Source organism: Podarcis vaucheri (genome assembly GCF_965113315.1).
Source record: "Podarcis vaucheri genome assembly, chromosome: 15".
NCBI lineage: Eukaryota > Metazoa > Chordata > Lepidosauria > Squamata > Lacertidae > Podarcis > Podarcis vaucheri.
Window position 1 is genome coordinate 630,345 of NC_138753.1, and position 21,661 is coordinate 652,005.

Here is a 21,661-nt window from a genome sequence, read left to right on the forward strand (position 1 = left end):
AGGGAGTGCCGGGCTGGGAAGGCAGAGCAGGGGGCTGGCTCAGCAACCCTCCTGGGGGCCTTCTTCAGGGCCCCCCTTCTTTGAACCCGGTCTCCGCCCCGCCCCGCCGCTCCCTCCGGCGCCGGCAGCCGCCCTGGGCCGAAGCGCTCTGTGCGCACCCGGAGGCTGGCGCGCCGGCAGGCAGGCAGGGGCGGGGCTTCCCCGGAGAGGCCTTAGTCCCGCCCCTCCCCCGGCCCCCGGCCTATGGCTGCAGCGCACGGGGCCGCGCGCGCTCCTCCGCCCTCCCTGCCCGCGCGCTCCCGCCGGCCCTTCCCCAGGCGCTGCCGGCGACGGGCGGTTGGAAGGAGCTGCCCAGGCGCCCCCGATGGCGGGCCCGGTGCTGGGCGCCTTGCTACTGGTCCTGCTGGTGCTACTGGGCGGCTTCTGCCTGGGGAGGTAAGGGAGATTGCAGCACTCCTTTTTTTCCAGGGGGGCATCGGTTTAGGGGGCGCCTTCCCCGTCCCCATTAAGGCCCGAGACCCTCCTCTGCCACCCCCAGTTTGCCATGACCAGGTGGCACTGCCAACCTCCCTTCCCTGCTCCCCCAGCCCCTAAAACTGGGCACCCCCTGCTGTTCACTTCTCTGCAGTTGGGCTGGCACTGCCACCCTGGCCTAGTCTTCTGCCCCCCCCCCAGCCACTCTGCCCACTCTGGATGCCAGGGGGCACTGCCAGTTTCACTAGCCCCCTCCCTCTCCCAAATAATTCTGTGTGCCGCCCACCCTCCCTCCCTCCCTCATGCCAACTGGTCCCCCACCCTGGGTAAACGTTGTCACTTTTATCTGCCATGGCACAGATTGCCACCTTTCGTCAGCCTGGCACTGCTCAGATTCCAGGTAGTGTCGCCAGCTCAGGCCTCTGAAAGCCCCTTCCTGAAGTTCTGGGCTTGCGCTAACCACTACACCACCCTGGCTCTCCAAGGGCGAGGGGCGGAATTGGGGAAGTCCTTTTGCAGTGGGGTGGCGTGTCTGGCTTCCGTGGTGTAGTGTTGGAAAGAAGAGGCAGGGGTTCAAAGCGCCTGTTTTTCCCCCTCACCCAAAATACCACCCACAGGCTCCCCAACTGCCCTGTGAGGTGTGGGCACCTCCACAAGTCGGGGCTGCCTTACACCCACTCTGCGTGGCATCATGGCTGGCAAAGCTGCCAGTGGCTGTGCTGTTTGTTTTGCCTTTATCTGTGCCAGCCTCTCATTCACCCCTTGCCTGGCATTGCCTGTCCCACTTTGCCGTCTTAGGACACCACCGGCCCAGTCTTCAACCCCTTCGCTCCCCCAAATCTGAGCCCCTGGGGTCTCCTGTCCCTGGACTGCTGCCCACCCAGATGCCCACTGCTGACACTGCCCTTCCTTCTTTGCCCCCTTGCTGGCATTGCTCCCAACCAGTGCCCACAACACTGCAAAGCTTTGCGCCTCTTTTTGGGGTTTGTTCTGTTCCCCCGATTCCAGGGTCTGATGGTCCCAGCTTCTTTCGAACTCAAGATCCTGCACATGGTTCTCCTCGCTTAATTTCCACCACTACCCGGCGAGGTAGACTAGGCTGAGAGGTAGTGCCTGGCAACTCACTTTTGAGTTCCCCTTGGCCAAACTTGGCCCTCCAGTTATTTGGGGACTACAATTCCCATCATCCCTGCCTACGGGTCCTGTTAGCTAGGGATGGGGGGAGTTGTAGTCCCAAAACATCTGGAGGGCCGAGTTTGGGGGTACCTGCTCTAACCACTACACCACATCATCCAGATATACCACCCCACCGCTTTCGCTCATTTTGCCCCACACAGCCTGGGGTGGGTGTGAGACGACGTCACAAGGTGCTCGCGAGAGGCAGTGTGGTGGAGTGGCTAGAGTGCCTCGCAGCTTAATGAACCTTACAGGGCTGTTGTGGGGATTAAATGAGGGCGGGGACACGCATGCCACCTTGAAAGGGGAAAGATCGGGACAGAAATGCATTAATACTGATTGCAATTAATAATACTCCTGATGACAGGAGTGCCCCTGAGCTCGTGCAGGGTGCTTTTCCTTTGCCAGTAAGCAACAGCAGCTCACGTTTGTATCTGCCTGCGCCCAAGTTTGGGGCCTGGTCACAGATAGGAAGAGCCTTGTCCCCCTGGGTCGTGCCGGCTGGGGGCTGATGGGAGTTGTAGTCCAAAACACCTGCCAGGCTCCAGGTATCCAAAGGCTGACTTAGAACGTAAATAACGGTGTCTCGAGTGTTCACTAGGAGATGTTGGTTGCAAAGGGCGGGGAGACCCCTTTTGTCGGGGTTCAGTTTGGGAACTACAGCACCCTTAAAGGATTGCGGGTGCCCCTTTGGGCTCCTCGCACTTCCGATCCCGTAGGCCTTGTCTGGGTCCTGGGTGCGAGTCTTGCTTTCAGCCATGGTGGCGGATCAGGGTTATTTATGGCTTTGGAGTGATACAATCAGTTTCAAAAGGAGGCAGGTTGGTGGTGTTTCAAGTCCAATCCTTTTAGGGGGGGAAAGAGTTGAATTTCAGCAGAGCAAAATCTTCCTGTTCCGTCGCGAGTCACTCTGTGTTTGGCTGTGAGCATTTTGGATGGTTGTGGGGACAGCAAAGGCCGTGATATAAAGCAGGGACCTGTGTCCCTGGTCCTGAATTGAATAGCCATGAGGACTGCAGCCTTGCTTTACTTTCTCTAGGCAAAGAGGCATAGCTCAGTGGCAGAGCCCCTACTTTGCCGGCAGAAGGTCCTAGGTCCAGTCCCCGATTTCTTCAGATGGGGTTGCAGGTTTCCTCTGCCTGAAACCCTGGAAGACACTGCCGGTCAGTGTTGAGAACACTGAGCTAGACAGAGCAGTGGTCTTACTCTGTGCAAGGTAGCTTCCCATGTTCCTATTTAAGCCAGCTAATTATTAACATCATGAGGACTAGCGTTTTAATTCATTTTAAGGGAGGAGGTGGGGGGGACATCTGCTCAATCCCCAATGGCATCTTCAAGCAGAGCTGGGAATATCCCCTGCCTGCAACTTTGGAGAGCTGCTGCCAGTCAGTGTAAGGAATACTGAACTGGGTGGATCAATAGTCTGGTTTCGACATTCTGAAAAAATGAGCACTCTAGATTTCATGGAATTGTAGAGGTGGAAGGGACCCCGAGGGTCATCTAGTCCAACCCCCTACACGATGTCCCCATTGTGAGGGGAATGGCGAGGGGCCTAGCTGTTGCAGCATAGATATTTTGCTCCGGTAGTGATGCTGCCCCAGTGCAGAACTTAGCACCGTTGGGTGCAGAATTAAAGCTTCTAGTCCTTATTGGCTACTGAGAGATGGGACTGAGATGGGAGTGGGGAAGAAGGAGGAAAAACCTCCCTATCGTGAAAGGAAACGGAATCAAATTCTGTGCAAAATAAACCGACAGGTTTAAATGTTGGAGTTTAATTCAGCTTGCAGAATTCTACCTGCCGTGTGGAATTTTGGAGTTAACTTTTTGGTGTGGGGTCCTGTCATTTTTTTGTTTGCTGTTTCCTTCCTTCTGTTGTTCGTAAAAATATATCTCACCAGTCTTACGCATCTAAAAAAAGATGCAGTTCATTAAAATCAAACGAGCTATCTCAGGCTAGAGTGGAAAGCCAGTGAATGATGGCATTTGGTGAGAATTGAGGTGGATTTGTTATAGCAAAAAATAATATACCGTCGCCCTCCTAAGATCCTCTTCAGCCATGTATGCTACTGGGAAGCGTGCAGGAGATCAGGGTGAGGAACTGTGTGAAGTAAGGTCAATAGTGTTTGAAGGCACACATTTGCAGATTTCTTTTTTCTTTTTAAAAAAACCTGTTCAGCCTGTCCCCTGAAAGCAACCAAATCCAGTTCTATGCAGCCTTCCAGGAATCACTTGCAAAAAAGGCAAAATTGGGTGGAGCAACCAAGGCACATTTCCCATTTTGGACGCTAGGCTCTACTCATCCGTTTCCATCCAAGCAAGCAATCTCCTTTCCTGCAATTTGAAGCCATCACTTCACGTCCTGCCCTCTGGAGCAGGGGAAAACGAGCTTCTTCGCTCTTCCATTTGGCAAGCTTTGAGATATTTGAAGATGGCTCTCCTGCCTGCTCTCGGTCTCCTCTTCCAGGCTCGACATCCCCAGCTCCTTCGACCGTTCCTCACCAGGCGCATGTGACGGACAGCAGAGCCCGAGTCTGGCGCTGCAGTCCCTCAGGATTCCACCAGAGGGCCGGAGCCTCTCTCCAATTGGCTGCTGAGAGGAGGGGGAGGAGCCAGCCATTTTGGCGGGAGAATAAAAGGCACTTTTTCTGAGGGAGAGAGTCAGTCAGGGCGTGGACTGAGGGAAAACTGGCTCTAAGAGCCGGTTGAGGGTCTGGGGAGGAAAATGGAGGGCCGAGGCAGGAGAGGCAGACACTGCAGGAATATTATTATTATTATTATTATTATTATTATTATTCCATACCACGCCCATCTGGCTGGGTTACCCCAGCTACTCTGGGCGGCTTCCAACAAAAGATTAAAAATATATTAAAATTAAAATTTTAAAAAGTCCACTCTTCCTCTTGGGAGAGATCTTCTGGAAAGAGGAGGCTCCCAAGCCAGTCACAAGGGCCGAGGGGATTCCCTGGGATCCGGTATCCCAAATAAAACGCCTCAGGAGGGGCATTGCTAAGAGAGAGGGCATCTGAGGGAAAGAGCTCCTCGCGGCAAAGGGAGATTTAGCTGCGTCCAAAATATTTCGCCGTAACTGACACCTGTCACAACTAAGTAAAGGAATGAGAGTACACAGAAGCTCAGAGGAACATCTCCTCGGGGCCAGATTTATGTATAAGCTAAACAAGCTATAGCTTAGGGCCTCACTCTCTTGGGGGCCCCCAAAAATGTAAATAAAAAAACCCTGGTTGTACATTTCCAAAATAGAAGATAAAAAACAAATAAGACAAAACCGACATACAGCAACAGTGTTTTGTGTTGTGTAGGCTCCTATGATGTAAGGAATGGGCCTCACCTGCTAGCCTGCTCCCTAAAATATCACTGGTTTGCTCATTTCTATATATCCAGTGGTCCCTTGGTTCTCAAACTTCATCCGTTCCGGAAGTCTGTTCCAAAACCAAAGCGTTCCAAAACCAGGGCGTGCTTTCCCTTAGAAAATAATGCAAAACAGATTAATCCGTTCCAGACTTTTAAAAACAACCCCTAAAACAGCAATTTTAACATGAATTTTACTATCTAACGAGACCATTGATCCATAAAATGAAAGCAATAATCAATGTACTGTGCTATAAAGTAAACTAAGCAGTATTGTAGATGATAAAAATGAAAATTAAAAAAAATTATTACCTGCACTGATGATAGTCATTGTTTGGATGGGGGGCTTTTATCCATTTCCGCAATCAAAGGACAGCTGGACATATAAAGGGCCCCATTACCTTCAGTAGCTTAGGGCCTCATCAAACCTAAATCCGACCCTGCATCTTACCACCTCGTCTTCCAAGTGAAGTGGAACAACTGATTTTGAGTCACTGAACTTCAAGAGAAGCTGCGCCTGTTGTGTTTCAGCCTGAAGCATAAGCCATAAGTTAACTTCTGCCTGAAAGAACGCCTCTCCTGACCCAACTTCTTATTTTGGCAAATGGAACTTTTCTTGTTGGGTCAGCTCCCACCTGAGACTTCAAGTCCCAGAGGGTTTGTTTGTTTTCCCCCAAAATGACCCCTGAATTTTTGAATTTAATTGATATTGATGCTGCATTTTATGTTGTGTTTTATGCTGTTTTTAAGTCGCATTTTAATCAATGTTTTATATTTGCTGTTAGCTGCCCTGAGCCTGGTTTTTAAACCAGGAAGGGTGGGTATAAATAATTTTTAAAATTATTATTATTCCCTCACGCAAGACGCACATAGCCTGTGGTAAATGGAAGACATTTGTGTCAATAGTGTACTGTGAGGTGCAATATTTAATGGGGGGGGGGAGTCAGTGGTGGGATCCGTGACTTTATTATTTGGTGGTCTGCGGGCTGAGTCTGCTACATCTTGGCTTCCAGACATCTTGGCTGCCTTCCTCTGCTGATTGTTGGGAGGTTCAGCGCAGATAAAAGAAGGCCCTTCTTTATCCAGGGCAGAGTTAAACTGTGGAACTCCCTGCCACAGGAGCCAGTGAGGGCCACCAACTTGGATGGCTTTGGAAGAGGATTAGACAAATCCATGGAAGAGAAGAGGGCTCTGCTCTGCCTCCAAAGTTGGAGGCGGCGATGCCTCCGAATACCAGTTTCTGGAAACCCCAGCAGGGGAGATTTCCTGCTTCTTATGTCCTTACAGTCACACATTTGATTCCCCCGGTAGAGTTTCCCCACCGCTGAGCTATACGCAGAAAACAGGTGCCGTGGGGAAGACTGCATTTTGCATGTGTGGGCGGCCACTGATTCGAATCCTGACGTTCCCTTAGGTGGCTCCTGTATATCCTGGTCACCAACTGGTGTCGCCGGCGGCTGCAGGCAGAGCTGAAGGTGGGCTCCTTTGGGTTCTTTTGGATTCAGAACCTCAGCCTGAAGTTCCAGGAGGAGCAACAGACAGTGGTAGGTACCGGGGGGTGTTTGTGTCTTTTACATCAACCCTGGTCTGGCGAGGCTTGCAAACCTTCCTGCTCACCTGTGGCGAGTCTTGCCCATTTGACTTACTTTCCTTCGTATAAAACAAGCCCAAAGGAGGTCCCCAACCCGCTCACAGATCCTTGTATGATCAGCGGGAACAGTTGGTCCTGGCAATTATTAACCACTCTCAATTCCACCCTGATCATTGCCACCTGCCCAGATTTTAACTTGTCTGACTTAATTTTAAGATGTATTTTAATTAATTGATGTCTGTTTTGCTTATTGTGTTGTTTTTATGATGTTAGCTGCTCTGAGCCCGGCCTCGGTCAGGGAGGGCGGGATACAAATAAAAATTATTATTATTATTATTATTATTATTATTATTATTATTATTATTATTATTGTTATTGTTATTAGGCAAACCACACACAAGAGGCAGTTTTGTGCAATTCTTCCCCTGCTTCAGCCGTACGAAGCTGGTGCTGCCCCTTGAACCTTGTCCCCCGGGGGGGGGGATAGCCGTGGGTGTGCCACACTGAATCTGTGGGGCAGAGGGCACATACCTGGGAGGTACATGCAGCCATCATGGGTGTCTCTTGGCTGTGCCGTTTTAGGAAATCGACAGCGTCTGGATCTCCAGCAAGCTCCTGAACCATGATGTCCCGTGAGTATTTATTGAAAGCATTCATATTCCACCTTTGCTCGAACGATATCAAGGTGGCGCACGTTGTCTTCGCCCTTCCCATTTCACCCTCACAACAACCCTGAGAGGAAGCAGCTGGGCTTAAGGTCAACCAGTGGGCTTGATGGCTCAGTGAGGATTTGAACCCTGGTCTCTCCTGGGTCCTAGTCCTTGAATCCCCACTCCAACCACTACACCACACTGCCTTTACTGCCTTGTAGTTTCCCCACCGGTCAATCCTTCAGGGAACGCTCTTTGCATCCACTCGTCTGGCATGGAACTCTGCAGAGCGGGCGGATATTGAACCCTGGTGGATTATGGGCCAAATCTGGGGAGGAAGGGTGGTGTTACAACCTCTGCTTGGCCCCAGAACACATTCGTAACATAAATTATGTTCTTTATGTTGCACATTGCCGTGGGATCTTCCGTTTAAAGGCAATATATAAATAAAAAAAATAAGAATAACCTCTGCTGGCTCATAGCATTTCCAGTTAGGGCTGGGAAACGGCTTGGTGGTGATGGTTGTGCCACCATCCTACAGCAGAAAGGAGCCTGTGGGCCTCCAGACACTGCTGAACTACAACTCCCAATGCCCTGTCCATTGGCTACTTTTCCTACTGGCTGTTTCTGCCAGTCAGTGTAGACAATACAGAGCTAGACGGACCAATGGCCTGATTCAGTGTAAGGCAGCATCCTGTGCCCCTGCTTAAAGCCGCCCTTCCTTGAGAACCACGAGGACTAGAATCTTGTTTTCAGTCTTAGAGGAGGAGCTGCAGCTTGCTGGGAGAAGGCCCCAGGCCGAATCCCTGATGGCATCTCCAAGAGGCACAGGGCAGGATCCTTTGGAGAGCCATTGCTGCCAGTCAGTGTGGACAGTGCTGAGCTAAACAGACCCAAATGTCGGAGGGGATGTCAGTTTCCTACGAATCCCCAAACTGCTTTTTAAACACCTTGAAAATTCCTCTTTAAGTCTTGATACTGAACTGGGCTAGCTCTGCTTGCATTGAAATCTTGTCTCTCGGTGGGAGAGTTGGCAGGGGGAAGACGGTTGCACCTCCAGCTGCACCCCCCTGCTCCTGACCCCATTTTCACCCCCCTTCCATCTGCAGGCGCTACCTGGCGCTCTGCTTCGGAGAGGTGCGCATCCGCGTGGACCTGCAGAAGGCGCCCAGGCTGCCATCCCCGGAGGCCCCAGCAGATGGTGGTGTGGAGCAAGGCAAGGTGCTCTCCCTTGGACCCTCACTGCTGCGGCTCCTCAGCCAGGTGAGAGGTGCTCAGGTCTGGGCAGGGAGCCTGGGTGGGTGGGTCTGGACCTCTGCCTCCTCACAGACACCCCCCCTCTGCGCCCTCCCCAGCTCTGCTCTGTCCATGTGGAGGCGGTCAACGTCATGGTCCTGCATGCAGCGGCCTCCGAGTCCCTGTGGCACGTGCAGGTGACCAGGACACAAATCCTGCTGGATGGTGACGGGAGACGGTGAGTCTATGGGGGTGGTTTGGCTGCCTGTAGCCCTGCCTTGCGGGAAGGGTCCGCAGCTCAGGACAGAGCGCCTGACTTCACATGCCAGAGGTTCTGGGTTCATTTCCCGGGGTCTCCAGATCCAGCTCTTCTTACTGAGGTCTGTTGGTACAGCAGAACCTCCATGCCCAGGGACAGTCTACCTCCAAAAACCAAGCAGTGGGGAACAACTGGAGAGCACTGCTGTGCTCAGATCCTGCTTGTGGGTTTTGGATTAAGGGCACCTGATTGTCCCCAGTGAGAACAGGAAGCTGGAGCTCATGGGCCACCGGCCTAATCCAGAAGGCTCTTCTTCGGTTCTTATGGAACCTCCAGGTCCAGAGGCAGTCTATCTAGATTCCTAGCCATTGTGAGAAGAGGGGACAGGACTAGACAGGCCACTGGCCTGCTCCAGCAGACAGCCTCTTCTTAAGGCAGTACTATTTCTTTAAAAATCTCTCAGTTGTGGGTGGGGGTCACTGCAGTGTTTTTCTTTGTTCTTTGATCACTCAGAGTTGGATTGCTCTTGTCCCCCACCCTTTTGCCTCCCCCAGCATGGCCTGCGAGGCGACCTTCTCCCAGGTGAACAGCAAAGTCCTGAAAAGCAGCCGACAGGTAAGGGGGGGGAGGTGAGAGAAACACCTGGTGGTTGGGAACTTGCTTCTGTCAATTTATTTGTAAAAGTGTTTCCGGACTGCCAGTCTGTAGGATAAGACACAGCAGTGTCCAGCACCAAGATATAAAAGAAAGTGATTTTCTTTAAAAGCATAATTAGAAGTAACTGCATAGGTCTGGGTCTTCTAGAGATGCCCAGAAGTTGAAAGTGAGAGGGTGCCTGTTGCATCCCTGATGGATGCGTGTCCCGCAGCCTAGGATCAAGGATGCTGAATGCCCAACTTCTGACCAATCACTAACAGCTGCAACCTTCCCTCTCCTCAAGGGCTCCTGCCTTTCTCAGACCTGCATGCCTTATTGATTCATGTACAGCACTTGGGTGTTAAAACAGCCACCAGCCTCAAAACGGTTTGCCAAAAAAAAAAAAAAGGTCAATAAGTAAAAGAAAAACAACAACCTAAGACTTTCCAAAAGTTAAAATAGCAGTCGAATAAAAACAGATTATAGTGGATGCTCGGGTTGCGAACATGATCCGTGCAGGATGCACATTTGCAACCCACAGTGGCGCATCTGCGCACGCGGGTTGCGATTTGGTGCTTCTGCGCATACACAAAGCGTGAGTTAGAGTTTCTGCGCATGTGCGACTGCCGAAACCCGGAAGTAACCTGTTCCAGTACTTCCGGGTTTCAGCGGTCCGTAACCCGAAAAAACGCTGAAGCGTCTGTAACCCGAGGTACGACTGTGCAATTTATACCAGCTTTTCAAGTTTCCAGGCTGAATTGTCTAAACAACACACATCATGAGTTGCGATATATTGCCAGGTCCAAAATTATGAAACCGAAACCATGGTACGGATTTCAAATCGGTTTTGGTCAATACACTGATCTATCGTCCAGCCCTAACAGGCAGAAATGCATCTCTGCCATGGCGGATTCCTCCTTCTCCCTCTCCCCTGCAGGCCGACGCCTGCCTGGCTGAGCTGTCACTGGCCCTCACCGTCTCCCTGGACTTGCGCCTGAGGAAGTGGCAGCTCTGTGGCCTGGAGGTGGGCGTCTGGAGCTTCCACGCTGAGCTGCACGAGGGACTCTTCCACAGTGAGCTGCTGCGGCGCGTCGGAGGCGGAGATACGGCAGGTCGAGAAGTGTGGGCTCCCAGGGGTGTTTGAGGGGGACCTCAAAGGGCTGAGGGTGGGCTCCTTCCTCCTCCTCCTGTTCTTTGGCTTCCCAGAGCTCAGGCACAATTTGCAACTCACCTGGGCCAAACACCCCACTCCTCCTAGTTGAGTGAAGCATACTCTCTTGCCCCGCCATTGGAAAGGGCGCCTGGTGTCCTGACCCCAAACCCTTGGTTTGCTGCTTCCGTTTTCAGCGGGTCGCTTCCGAATGAACGGTTGGTGTGAAGGAACCAGCTGCGGTGGGGAGGCGGTTTGGCACGGTGTGCAAGGGTCTGTAGTTCTCTAGCCTGAAACTGGCAAGTGCACGAGAGAGGGAGGGAGGGAGGGAGCTGGGAGAGGGGTCTGTCTCTCCTCCGTTCCTCAGGTGGGGTGCCCTCGAGCAAGTGTCTTGGGTTCGAGAGGCCCATGAGCCTCTCACGCATGGCTCTTTCCCCTCCTTCCAGACCCCGCCACGGCCGCTGAGCTGCGCCCCTCGATGCTGAGCCTGGCTAGCTTGAAGTACGTGCCCTGCCGGGTGAAGGTGGAGCTGCAGAACACCAGCCTGGTGCTCTCTATGAACAGCCAGAAGAGGTAACGGGGAGTGGGGGGTTTCAGGGAGCCCCTCTTCCTGGATGCAAAACCTTTAATTCAAAGCCATGAAGAGGGGAATCTTGCTTTCAACTTAGCTCAGAAGGTCCTGGGCTCAATCCTGGCTTCTGCATTTGGGGCTGGGAGAGAAACCCCCTTCCTGGAGTCATGGCAGAACTGCTGCCGGTCAGAGTAGGCACCACTGAGCTAGATGGGCAAAGAGTCCCACTTGGTATATTGAAGGGAGCTTCCATTCCATTGTCGTCTCCGTTGCAGGCATCTCACCTGGACCCTGAAGCTGCTGCAGTTTGCATACCAGTGTGACGGGGAGCAGATCCCTCTCCGCAGCTTCACGCCCACCTGCGACCTGCCCCAGATGAGCCTCGAACTCACGCTGGAAGGCAAGTGCTTGGAGGAAAGAAGTAAGAGGAGGGCAGAGGAAGGGCACATGGTGTGCACTTAGAGCCTCTTTCTCCGGCCCTCATGACACTTCCTAGGCTATGCCTCCTCCTCAGCCACACCCTCTTCCCAAGCCACACCCTCTCCTCAGGACACGCCTCCTCTTTAGCCACACCCTCTCTCCGTAGGCCACTCTGCTCACTGGCTACTCAGCTACATTGGCAAAGAAAAAGTGCTTTACAGTACAGGGTTGCACACAGGATCCGTTCCGGAGGTCCGGTCGGATCCTGATTTCTCCGTAACCTGAGGACTGCTTCTGCGCATGCGCGCACAGTGAACCCTGGTAAAACTTCTGGGTTTGCTGCGTGCGCATCCCGAGGTTTACGTAACTAGAGGGTTACATAAATGGAGGTACAGCGGACGCTCAGGTTGCGAACGTGATCCATGCGGGATGCACGTTCGCAATCCACAGCGTTCACAACTCACACGTGCGGGTTGTGATTCGGTGCTTCTATGCATGCGCAAAGCACAATTTAGCGCTTCTGCGCATGCGCGGCTGCCGAAACCCGGAAGTAACCTATTTCGGTACTTCCGGGTTTCGGCAGTCCTCAACCCGAAAAAAACACAACCTGAAGCAGACGCAACATGAGGTATGACTGTACGACTGTATGTGCGTTGTTTAAGTATTCTATCACTGTGACAGCAGATGGTGCTGTGGAGTTCTCTTTTTGCTCACCTGATTTCCCATACAATTTTTGCAACGCGTTTAGCTGAAACACTTCTTTGATGTGTCTCGATCCAGCTTGGCCCTTGCTTTCATTCTTTTTTTTTTAATCTACTGAATGTCTGCACTGCCATTTGTACTCCCTACTTTGGCGTCTCCTCAAGGGAGGAGACCAGCCAGCCTCAGGAAGGGGCGAAATGTCTCATCCCTTGCCCTGCCCCCCCCCCGGAGTGGAATGCGCCCCCTGCTCTCTAGGTGAGCTGCCTAGGAGGGCTCTTTCACAAGGAACGTAAATCTGATCACAGGAGGGCGCGGGAGACTCGGCCACCCACAACCCCGACGAAGCCCCTCTTCTTTTCTTTTCTCTCCCCGCAGATGGGCTCCTGCTCTCTCAGAGCCGCCAGCGGATCGTCTGCCTCAGCCTGCTGAAAGCCACCTTGCAGGCAAGTGCTTCTCTTGCTGTAGTTGGATGGGACCCCCAAAGGTCATCTAGCCCAACCCCCTGCAACACCGCGCTGCCAATGGCACTCCTCCTCTCTCACCCATCTGTAGGTCATGGCCATCGACATCTCGGTCGCCGTGGTGCTCAACACCTGCATTGTCCACTACCGCCACCAGGAGTTCTCCCACTGGCTGAGCATGCTGGCTCTGGCGCGGAAAGAGGAGGGGCCCCTGGCCCCCACCAGGAACAGCAACAGGAGGTCAGGGTCTCTCCCCCCCCCCTGCGCCCAAAGCCCTGCTACTTATTTACTATTGCAATTATTATTATTTATGAAATGTGTATGCCACCCTAAACCCGCAGGCCTCAGGGCAGTTCACAAAATCAGATTTATTTATTTATTTATTTATTTGGAGCATAGATTTGTTGTGTTGGAAGGGGCACCAGGGGGTCACCTAGCCCAACCCGCTGCCATACAGGAATTGCGGCCCAATAATCCCTGACAGATGGCCAGATGGCCTGTGTATAAAGCGAAGGAGGGCCCACCACTTTCCGAGGGAGTCCGTTCCACGGGCGAGCAGCTTTCACCGTCTGTTCTTCCAAAGATTTAGTTATAATCTCCTTCTCATTTTAATCCATCGGTCCCCCCCCCTCGGGAGCAGCAGAAAACAAGCTTGCTCCACCATCCACATGGCAGCACTCTGGATATTTGCACCCCCTCTTCAGCCGAAAAGTCTTCCTGAGTGGTCTGCATTCAGTCACATAAAGCAAGGCACTCCCTGCCTGCAGGCTTATGATATAAAATACATGACACAGGAAGGAAAAGGGCCAAGGAGGGTAGAGGAAAGAAGCAAGCTCAGGCACCAGTTTTTTTTTATAATGACAAGGTGGCACAGTTCAGGGGCAGGGGGTGCTTGAAGGAGCTGGGCTTTCATAGAATTGCAGAGTTGGAAGGGAGACCCAAGGGTCATCTAGCCCAACCCCCTGCTATTTCAGCAGAGCTGATGGAGTGCTTTTTGCCTTTCTCACCGAGGCAGCCTGGTGGGATGGCGGCCCCCAGGCGACAGTTGGGGGGAGAGGAGGAGGCCTGCTGCAGCAGAGCCAGCAGAGGAGCCTTGGGTCCATCACACCACCCTTCCTCAAATGTGGCATCTCTGGTGAGGATGCAGATCCAGTGCAGAGCGACATCCCTTTCTCCCCCATTTAGGATGCCGCAGATCCTGGCCACCATCATCCTCAGTGCCTCGGTCTCCAATGTCAGTGTCTCTGTGCAGCTGGGGGACACCCCGCCATTTGCCTTGGTCCTGAACTCCGTCTCCCTAGGTAAGGATTGTGTATTTTGCATTTTTGTATTGTGATTTAATCCTGCAAACCACCCTGAGACCTGCGTGTATAGGGTGTTATGTAAATTTAATAAACAACTACTACTACTACTATTGCAGGGGTTAGGCTATGATTCTAACTACTAGTACTCGTGGTAGTAGTAGTTAGAATCGTAGCCTAACCCCTGCAATTCACTGGGGACTGGCCTCTTTTTGAAAACAAAACAAAACTGGGATCGTCCCTTTGCAACGATAGATAGATAGATAGATAGATAGATAGATATTATTTTCAAAAATAATACTATAAATTTGGAAAACTGCATGCCTAGATATAAAGCATTAAAACAGTTGTTCAAAAGTTTTGACTGTTTCTAATTTATTGCTTTTGCAATGCATCTGAGAATGTAATCAATCTCAGACTTTTTTAATGGCAATTCTTTTAAGGGTTTTGATCTGCGTGAAAGGGCTTGTTTCATTTTCGTTCAAAACAACAAATCTGTCGGCTGCTCTGGAGCCTGAGATGATAATGCAATAAAATTCAGAACAGTCACAATTAATTGTGCATTGATTGCAAAACAAATTAAAACCACTTATTTTAATTGAGAGCCAGGGTGGAGCAGTTTTTGGAGCATCGGTCTAGGACTTGCGAGAGACCCGGGTTCGGATCCTCCCACTTGGCCATGGAGCTCTCCTGGGGTGTGACCTTGGGAGAGCCATTCACTTTTGGCCTGAGCTATCTTGCAGGGTTGTTGTGGGGGATTAAATGGGGGGGGGACCATGCGTGCCACCTTGAACTCCTTGGAGAAAAAAGGTGGGATATAAATGCAACAAATAGATCAAAAACCTGATCGAGTGATGCCAGCTTTCAAAGTTGGGTGGTCATTGACACCTGCAGCCGGCCCCCCGCCACCCCCTTGCCTCTTCGCATGCCCCCCAAGTAAACCCATGATACCGCCCACTTTGGGAGCTGTTGTTTAGGGGGTCTGCAAAGACCAACAATTTCCTGTAGCTTTGGGGAGAAAAAGTTGGGGAATTTTCCCAGCAGAGTTTGTGGACAATTTCCCTCCCTTCCTCCTTCTCTCTCTCTCTCTCTCCCTCTCTCCCTCTCTCCCTCTCTCCCTCTGCCTTCTAGATTACCAGCACCTGCGTCCACAGAGCGTCCACCAGCGAGCTGTCCTGGCAGTCGACCACCTCTGCTGGCGCGTGGGGGCTGACTCCCACATCCAGCGCGCCCCCCACCCGCCCAACATGCACGTCTGGGGAGAGGCCCTCATCCTCGACTCCTTCAATCTGCAAGTGAATGAGGGGACAGGGCTTGGGGCAGGGAGGGTGGGGTGGGGGGAAGGGGCTTGGTGCAGATTCTGGGAGGTTTCTGGCAGGGTCCGGCTTGGGTGCCAACCCCCCACCGTGCAGCTCAGGGCCTCCCCACCCTTGCATCCCGGGGCTGTCCCACCCCATTTTTCTGCAGCATCCTTGCCATCCCTGCTGCATCCCAGGGCACAGATAATCTTGCATCTCCTGTCCCATTTTTGTGTGGGGCAAAAGAGCTGAGAACAGATGGGTTTTTGGGGGGTGGGAGAGAGAAGCGAGCGAGCGAGAGAAAAGTGAAGGTGGTAATCTAAGTTGCTACCTCCATGAATATTCAGGGAGAGCATAGCTTTGATTTCCCCCTGCGAAGCAAAAGCTGTAGGAGGCAATGCAGGAGTCAGGCCAGTTCAGTATTGTCTACACTGACTGGCAGTAGCTCTCTGGCATCTTGGGGGCTCATCCATCCCTGGAAATTCTGGGGATTGAACCTGAGACCTCTGTGTGCACAGCAGGAGCTCTGCCACTGAGTTACGACTCCTCCCCCCCAAAAAGCAAGTTTTTGCCCTCGTTTCTAAATCTTTAAAGGAACATTAAGAAGCTGCCTTTAACCAAGCCCGTCTAGCTCAGTATTGTCTACACGGACTGGCAGCAGCTCTCCAGGGCTGCAGGTGGGGGACTCTCCCAGCCCTACCTGGAGACGGCGTTCGGGGAATTGAACCCAGGACCCTTCTGCATGCAGACCAGGCGCTCTGCCCTGAGCTGTCGCCCTTTCCTGAAGAGAAAATAAGATTCTGGACCTCACGATTCTAAAGCGGTATATACCCCCCAAAAAACGAAACCAAGATGCTCTTCCTCATGGCCGCTGCCTGGGATCACAATGTCCCAGTGACTCATTTCTGGCCTCTTCCGCAGGGCAGCTACAACCAGCCTCTGGGCACCTCCAGCACCCATGCTGACACCCTCTTCCTGGACTGCACCCTCCGCGGGCTGCAGGTGGAGTCTTCGGACACCTGCTCCGAGTGCCTCTCCAGGGTGCTGTCCCTCTGGCGCCCCCAGAGGATGGAGGAGACCCTGGGGTGCCCAGAGGAGGAGGAGGAGGAGGCAGCTCTTTCCATTGGGGAGGAGCTGGGGGTCCTCTGGAAGGTTGACCTGAAGGTGGAGGACGTCAACCTCTTCACTCTGTCCAGCCTGGCCGGTGAGTGTGGGGGGTGGGGGTGGGACAAGAGCCTTGGGGGGCAGCGGAGGCTGTTTCTGCCCCCAAAGTCAGACAGGACCGGGGGAAGCAGGAGATGGGTCTCCGTGAGCCATTGGGGCACCGTTCCTTAGGAGCACAAGTGAGTGAGTGCCAAATTTGAACTCAGTGCAGCATGAAGAAGGACTTCCTTTCATCCGTCCTGTTTGTCCCCAACATTCATCTTCCTTGGATGACTGAGTTCTAGTATTACAAGAGAGGGAGAAAAATCATTTTCAGTCATTTAGAGCTGCAGCACCCCCTTCCTTTGGAACTCGCTGCCTCTTGACCCCAGGAAGGCACCTGTGCAAAGCCTCTCCTGGCTATATGGAAAGCGACCTGTCTTTTAATCTGCTTTTTAGCTGATTTTAATCATTTCTTGCGACTTATTTTGAATGATTTTATTTTTTTTTAATTCATTTTATAAACTGCTTTGAGGTTTGTTTGGTGTTGTGGTTTTTTTTACAATCAAGAGGTCTGTAAATTATGAAATAAATAAGTAAGATAAATTTAAAGCACCCGCTCCCCAAAAAAAGAATCATGGGAGCTGTAGTTTGCCCTTCATGGAGCTACAATTCCCAGCACCAAGAACAAACTGCTGTTCCCAGAACACTCTTTTCATGAAACAAAACAAAACAAAACAAAAACTGATTGTGAGCTGTTTGCAACTGTTTTTAACATTGCTTGGACGGGTTGAAGGACGGGTTGTTATTAAAGATATTAATCCTAATAATACAATAAGGTAATCATATCATGAATAAATAAATGGAGCTTGACCGGCATGCCATCCATTCTCCCTCCCTCCCTCCCCCTTCTTCTCTCCCCCCCCACCAGGGGCCACAGAGGCCAGGCTGGACACCCTGACCATGCTGGGCAGTGCTGAAAGCTGTACCATCAGTGTCCAGGGGGTGGCGCTGGCCTTGGTGAAGAGCATCACGGAGAAGATGCAGCCCTGCTGCAAAGCCCCCGCCATTCCCAGCCCCCTGGCCGACCTCTCCAGCCTCTCCCTCACCTATCGGAGCAGCATCCGCTCCCTGGAGGTACCACCGCCCACCTTTGCCAAGCGGGGAGGGGGAGGCGGGCAGCAATTCCCTGCTCACCTGGGACCTTGGGAGAAGGGGCATCAACACGGGGGGGGGGCGGTTATTATGATTTAACTATTTATTTGTGCTTTTACCTGTACAGTCGTACCTTGGAAGTCGAACGGAATCCGTTCCGGAGGTCCGTCTGACTTCCAAAATGTTTGAAAACCAAAGCACGGCTTCTGATTGGCTGCAGGACCAATCGGAAGCCCCATCGGACGTTCGGCTTCCAAAAATAGTTCGCCAACCGGAACACTCACTTCCGGGTTTGTGGCGTTTGGGAGCCGAAATGTTCGAGAACTGAGCTGTTCGAAAACCAAGGTACAGCTGGATCTTTATTTTGTGGCCTGCCCTGAGATTTTTGGATGAAGGGCGGTATACAATTTTTATTTTGCTGTTATAATTATTATTGATGTGCATAAGGACGTAAGAGGAGCCCTCCTGGACTGGGCCAAAGGGGGCCTACCTTGCGCTGTGGTCAAATGCCCCCTCAGAACTTGGCAATCGAGATAGACTGCTTCTGGACCTGGAGGCTTCATAGAAACGTCAGCCGAGCCTGCTGGATCAGGCCAGGGGCCCATCCAGCCCAGCCTCCTGTTCTTACCATGGCCACCCATACGCCCCCATGCCAAGCTCCCAAGCAGGACCTGAGCGCAAGAGCCCTCTCCCCTCCCGCTGCCTCTCTTGAGGCAGAGCAGAGCCATTAATAGTTTGCTCCTCCTCTATGGAGTTGTCCAACCCTCCTTTAAAGCCATCCAGGTTGGGGGCCATCACTTCCTCCTGCAGCGGGGATTAACCCTCCCCTTCTGTGGTTTCCCTGTGTGCTGGGCCCGGGGATTAACCCCAGCAACGTGGTCCAGGTCTGGTCCCGAATCCAAGGATACCACGAGGAGTCAGTCCAACAGGGCCAAGGCAGGAAGCCAGGCCAGGCACAGGGTCTCAGGCAGGAAGCAGCAATGTTGCTTTTGCAACCTGGGGCGGGGTCTGACAACGGCAGGTCCTGATCCCCCAGTGACTCACCTCCCTGTCTCGCCCAAAGGCGAGCACTCCTCCTGCAAGTACTCAGGTTTCTCCTTCTCTCAGACCTTAGTCTCTGCAGCTCAAGAGATGTCGGTGGGTTACTAGATCCAGAGGCCGCCTCAGCCTCTCCTGACCCAACTGGTCGTGGAGCAGCTGTAAGGGATGGCCCAGCTGGAGGCAAGGAGGTCATCCCCGCACCTGGAGGCAGGGCAGGCTCAGGCCCCTGACTCGGCCCAGCTGGTGCTTGTTGCAGGGGAACCTGTGCAGACTGGGGCTCTTCAGAATCAGGCCCCAGACTAGGTTCAGATGCTGCCTGAGGCAGAGGATCTGGTGTGGACTGAGACTCCTCTGGCTCCGAGTCTGAGCCCAAGTCCCAGCCACCACACCCTGATACTATCAAGAGCACAAAAGAACCTCAGGAGAGCCTGCTGGATCAGGCCCATGGCCTACCTGGCGCAGCATCCTCTTCCCACAGTGCCCGACCAGATGCCCCCATGGGAAACCAGCAAGAGCCCTCTCCCCACCACAGCTTCCAGAGGCTAAGTCCTCTTCCTCCTCCATGAATTTGCCCAATCCTCTTAAATCCAGCCATACCAGTTGGTGATCCATCACCGCCTCCTGCAGCAGCGGTGAGTTCCACAGTTTCACTCCGCTCTGCATGAAGAAGTCCTTTCTCTTCTCTGTCCACTTCTTCCCCCGCATTTTGGGGGACGGGGTTGCCTTCTCTCTCTCCTCTTTCCTGCCTGACCCTTCTGCCCTTCTCCACCGCCAGGTCCAGTGCGGCGAGAGCCTGACCATCCTCTGGAGCCCCGCCAACCACATGTACCTCTTCCAGCACCTCCTGTCCACCTTGCACTCTTACGAGACCCTGCGGGACCTGCTGTCCCCGCCAAGGGCTGCCCTGCCCGCCGACGGCCACCCCGCCACCGCCGAGGGGGGTTCCCCTGAGGCCAGCTCCCCTCCTCGGCGCCTGCTGACCCTGACGCTGGAGCTCAGCTCCCTCAAGGCCACGGCCTTCGTCTCGGAGATGCACTACCTGAGCCTGGCGGCCGAGCGCCTCCTGCTCAACCGCCACGGCACGTCTCTCCATGCCTACTGCCCTGGGCTGGCGGCCGGCTTTGACGGCAACAGCATCTTCGTCTTGAAGGAGGTCGAGCTGCAAGCCGTCCCCGAGCTGGAGGAGATGATCCTGCACCGAGGGCCGTTCCCCTCCCTGAGCACGCTGCGCAACCGCGTCTGGGCCCTGTCGTGCGCCAGCGTGGCGGTGGAGTTCCCCTACCAGTACGACTTCTCAGCCGCCCTGGATGAAGCCCTGGGCATCCAGAAGTGGCTCAAGGGCCTCCATGGCAGAAGCGGCGCCGGAGAACTCCCCGGCTCCCGGCTCCCTCCAGACCTGCTGTTGAAAGTCCAGCAGTTCTCCTGGGTCTTCCTGGATGACGTCTTTGAGGTGAAGCTGCGCGACAACTACGAGCTGATGAAGGACGAGAGCAAGGAGAGCGCCAAGCGGCTGCACCTTCTCGATGCCAAGGTGGCCGCCCTGCGCAAGCAGCACGGGGAGCTGCTGCCGGCCCGCAAGATCGAGGAGCTGTACGCCTCACTGGAGAAGAAGAACATCGAGATCTACATCCAGCGCTCGCAGCGCCTCTACGGCAACACACCCATGCGCCGAGCCCTTCTCACCTGGACCGTGGCTGGCCTGGAGCTGGTGGCGCTGGCCGACGAGTCCTTCCACGGTGCCGAGAGGGTCCTACGGCAGATCCGCGAGCTGGACGCCACCAGCCCCTTCCCCGCTGACGGGCTGGACCTCATCACCCACTGGTGCCGCATGGTCAAGGGGAGCATCAACAGTTTCTTCGGTGAGGTCCTGGCGTTCCCAGCACGTGGGGGCTTTGCTGTCCTCATCCCAGGGCGTGTGGGGAGGATATTTGAGGGGCTGTGAAGGGAGGGAGCCCAGTAGGGCTGGGCAATATGTTGATATACAGTCATACCTTGGATCCTGAATGTCTTGGTACTCAGACGTTTTGGATCCGGAATGCCGCAAACCCGGAAGTGAGTCTTCCGGTATGCGAACATTCTTTGGTACCCAAACGTACAACACTGCTTCCGCTGCTTCCGATTGGCTGCAGGAACTTCCTGCAGCCAATCTGAAGCTGCGCTTTGGTTTACGAACATTTTGGAAGTCAAACAGACTTCCAGAACAGATTCCAAGGTACGATTGTCCAAAACTGGTTTGAAGTCCATATCATGATATTGGGTTCATAGTTTTTGACCTGGCAAGTGTATCACGAATCACGTTAGAGCTGGGCAATATATTGTCCCAAACCAGTTTCGAGTCCATATCACGATAATGGCTTTGAAATTTTTGACCTGGCGATATATTGTGAATCACGATGTCTGTATGTGCTTGCTATGCAAAAATCAAAATGTGGGGAAACTCCCCAATGCCTCTACATCGCTCCATCCTTATTGTGAAATATCCATATATCACGATGTTTAGCTGGTGATATATTGCGATGTTGATAACCAAATGTTGCCCAGCTCTAGAGCCCAGGGGGTCTCTAGCAGAAAGGTCTCTGCACTGTCCTCAGGTGACTGCAGGGCTTAGGGGGCAGCTGCAGCTAATTAATGGTTTGTTATCAAGCCTCATAAATCTTGAGGGAGAGCCAGAGTGTGGCTCTCCCTGGAGGAGCAGGGTTTGAATCCCCACTGACGTGCTCTGGGTGACCTTGGGGGCGCCAGTAACTGACTCTCAGCTTCAACTGCCTCATAGGGATTAAAAGAGAAGGGGGGAACCCATGAGCTCCTCAGGGGGAAAATTGTGGGACATTAATCCAATAAGCAAATAAATAAGTTGACCATTACTGATAAACCACCTGACGCTCTAAACATTATTATCATTCCATTTACACCCCACCTTTCTTCCCCAATAAGCTCAGGGTGTGTACACTGCACTCCTCCTCTCCATTTGTCTTAAGAATGCGGGATGGGTTGTGTAGGTACTTGTTGGGGGGGAATGCCCTCTGTACAT

General features: G+C 53.1%; 1 protein-coding gene across 1 annotated transcript in view; it reads left to right on the forward strand.

Annotated features, from left to right (window-relative positions):
- The first annotated feature begins 294 nt into the window (after positions 1–294).
- Positions 295–21,661, forward strand: part of BLTP2 (bridge-like lipid transfer protein family member 2) — a 42,535-nt gene continuing 21,168 nt past the window's right edge. Inside the window, exons 1-16 of the mRNA XM_082201645.1 lie at positions 295–435; positions 6,431–6,560; positions 7,190–7,239; positions 8,367–8,520; positions 8,613–8,731; positions 9,307–9,367; positions 10,326–10,500; positions 10,985–11,111; positions 11,385–11,509; positions 12,607–12,674; positions 12,784–12,932; positions 13,878–13,993; positions 15,125–15,288; positions 16,213–16,495; positions 17,366–17,571; positions 19,406–20,489. Coding sequence (XP_082057771.1) covers positions 365–435; positions 6,431–6,560; positions 7,190–7,239; positions 8,367–8,520; positions 8,613–8,731; positions 9,307–9,367; positions 10,326–10,500; positions 10,985–11,111; positions 11,385–11,509; positions 12,607–12,674; positions 12,784–12,932; positions 13,878–13,993; positions 15,125–15,288; positions 16,213–16,495; positions 17,366–17,571; positions 19,406–20,489 — 3,082 coding nt within the window. The 5' untranslated portion in view covers positions 295–364. The remainder of the gene's footprint in view (positions 436–6,430; positions 6,561–7,189; positions 7,240–8,366; positions 8,521–8,612; positions 8,732–9,306; positions 9,368–10,325; positions 10,501–10,984; positions 11,112–11,384; positions 11,510–12,606; positions 12,675–12,783; positions 12,933–13,877; positions 13,994–15,124; positions 15,289–16,212; positions 16,496–17,365; positions 17,572–19,405; positions 20,490–21,661) is intronic.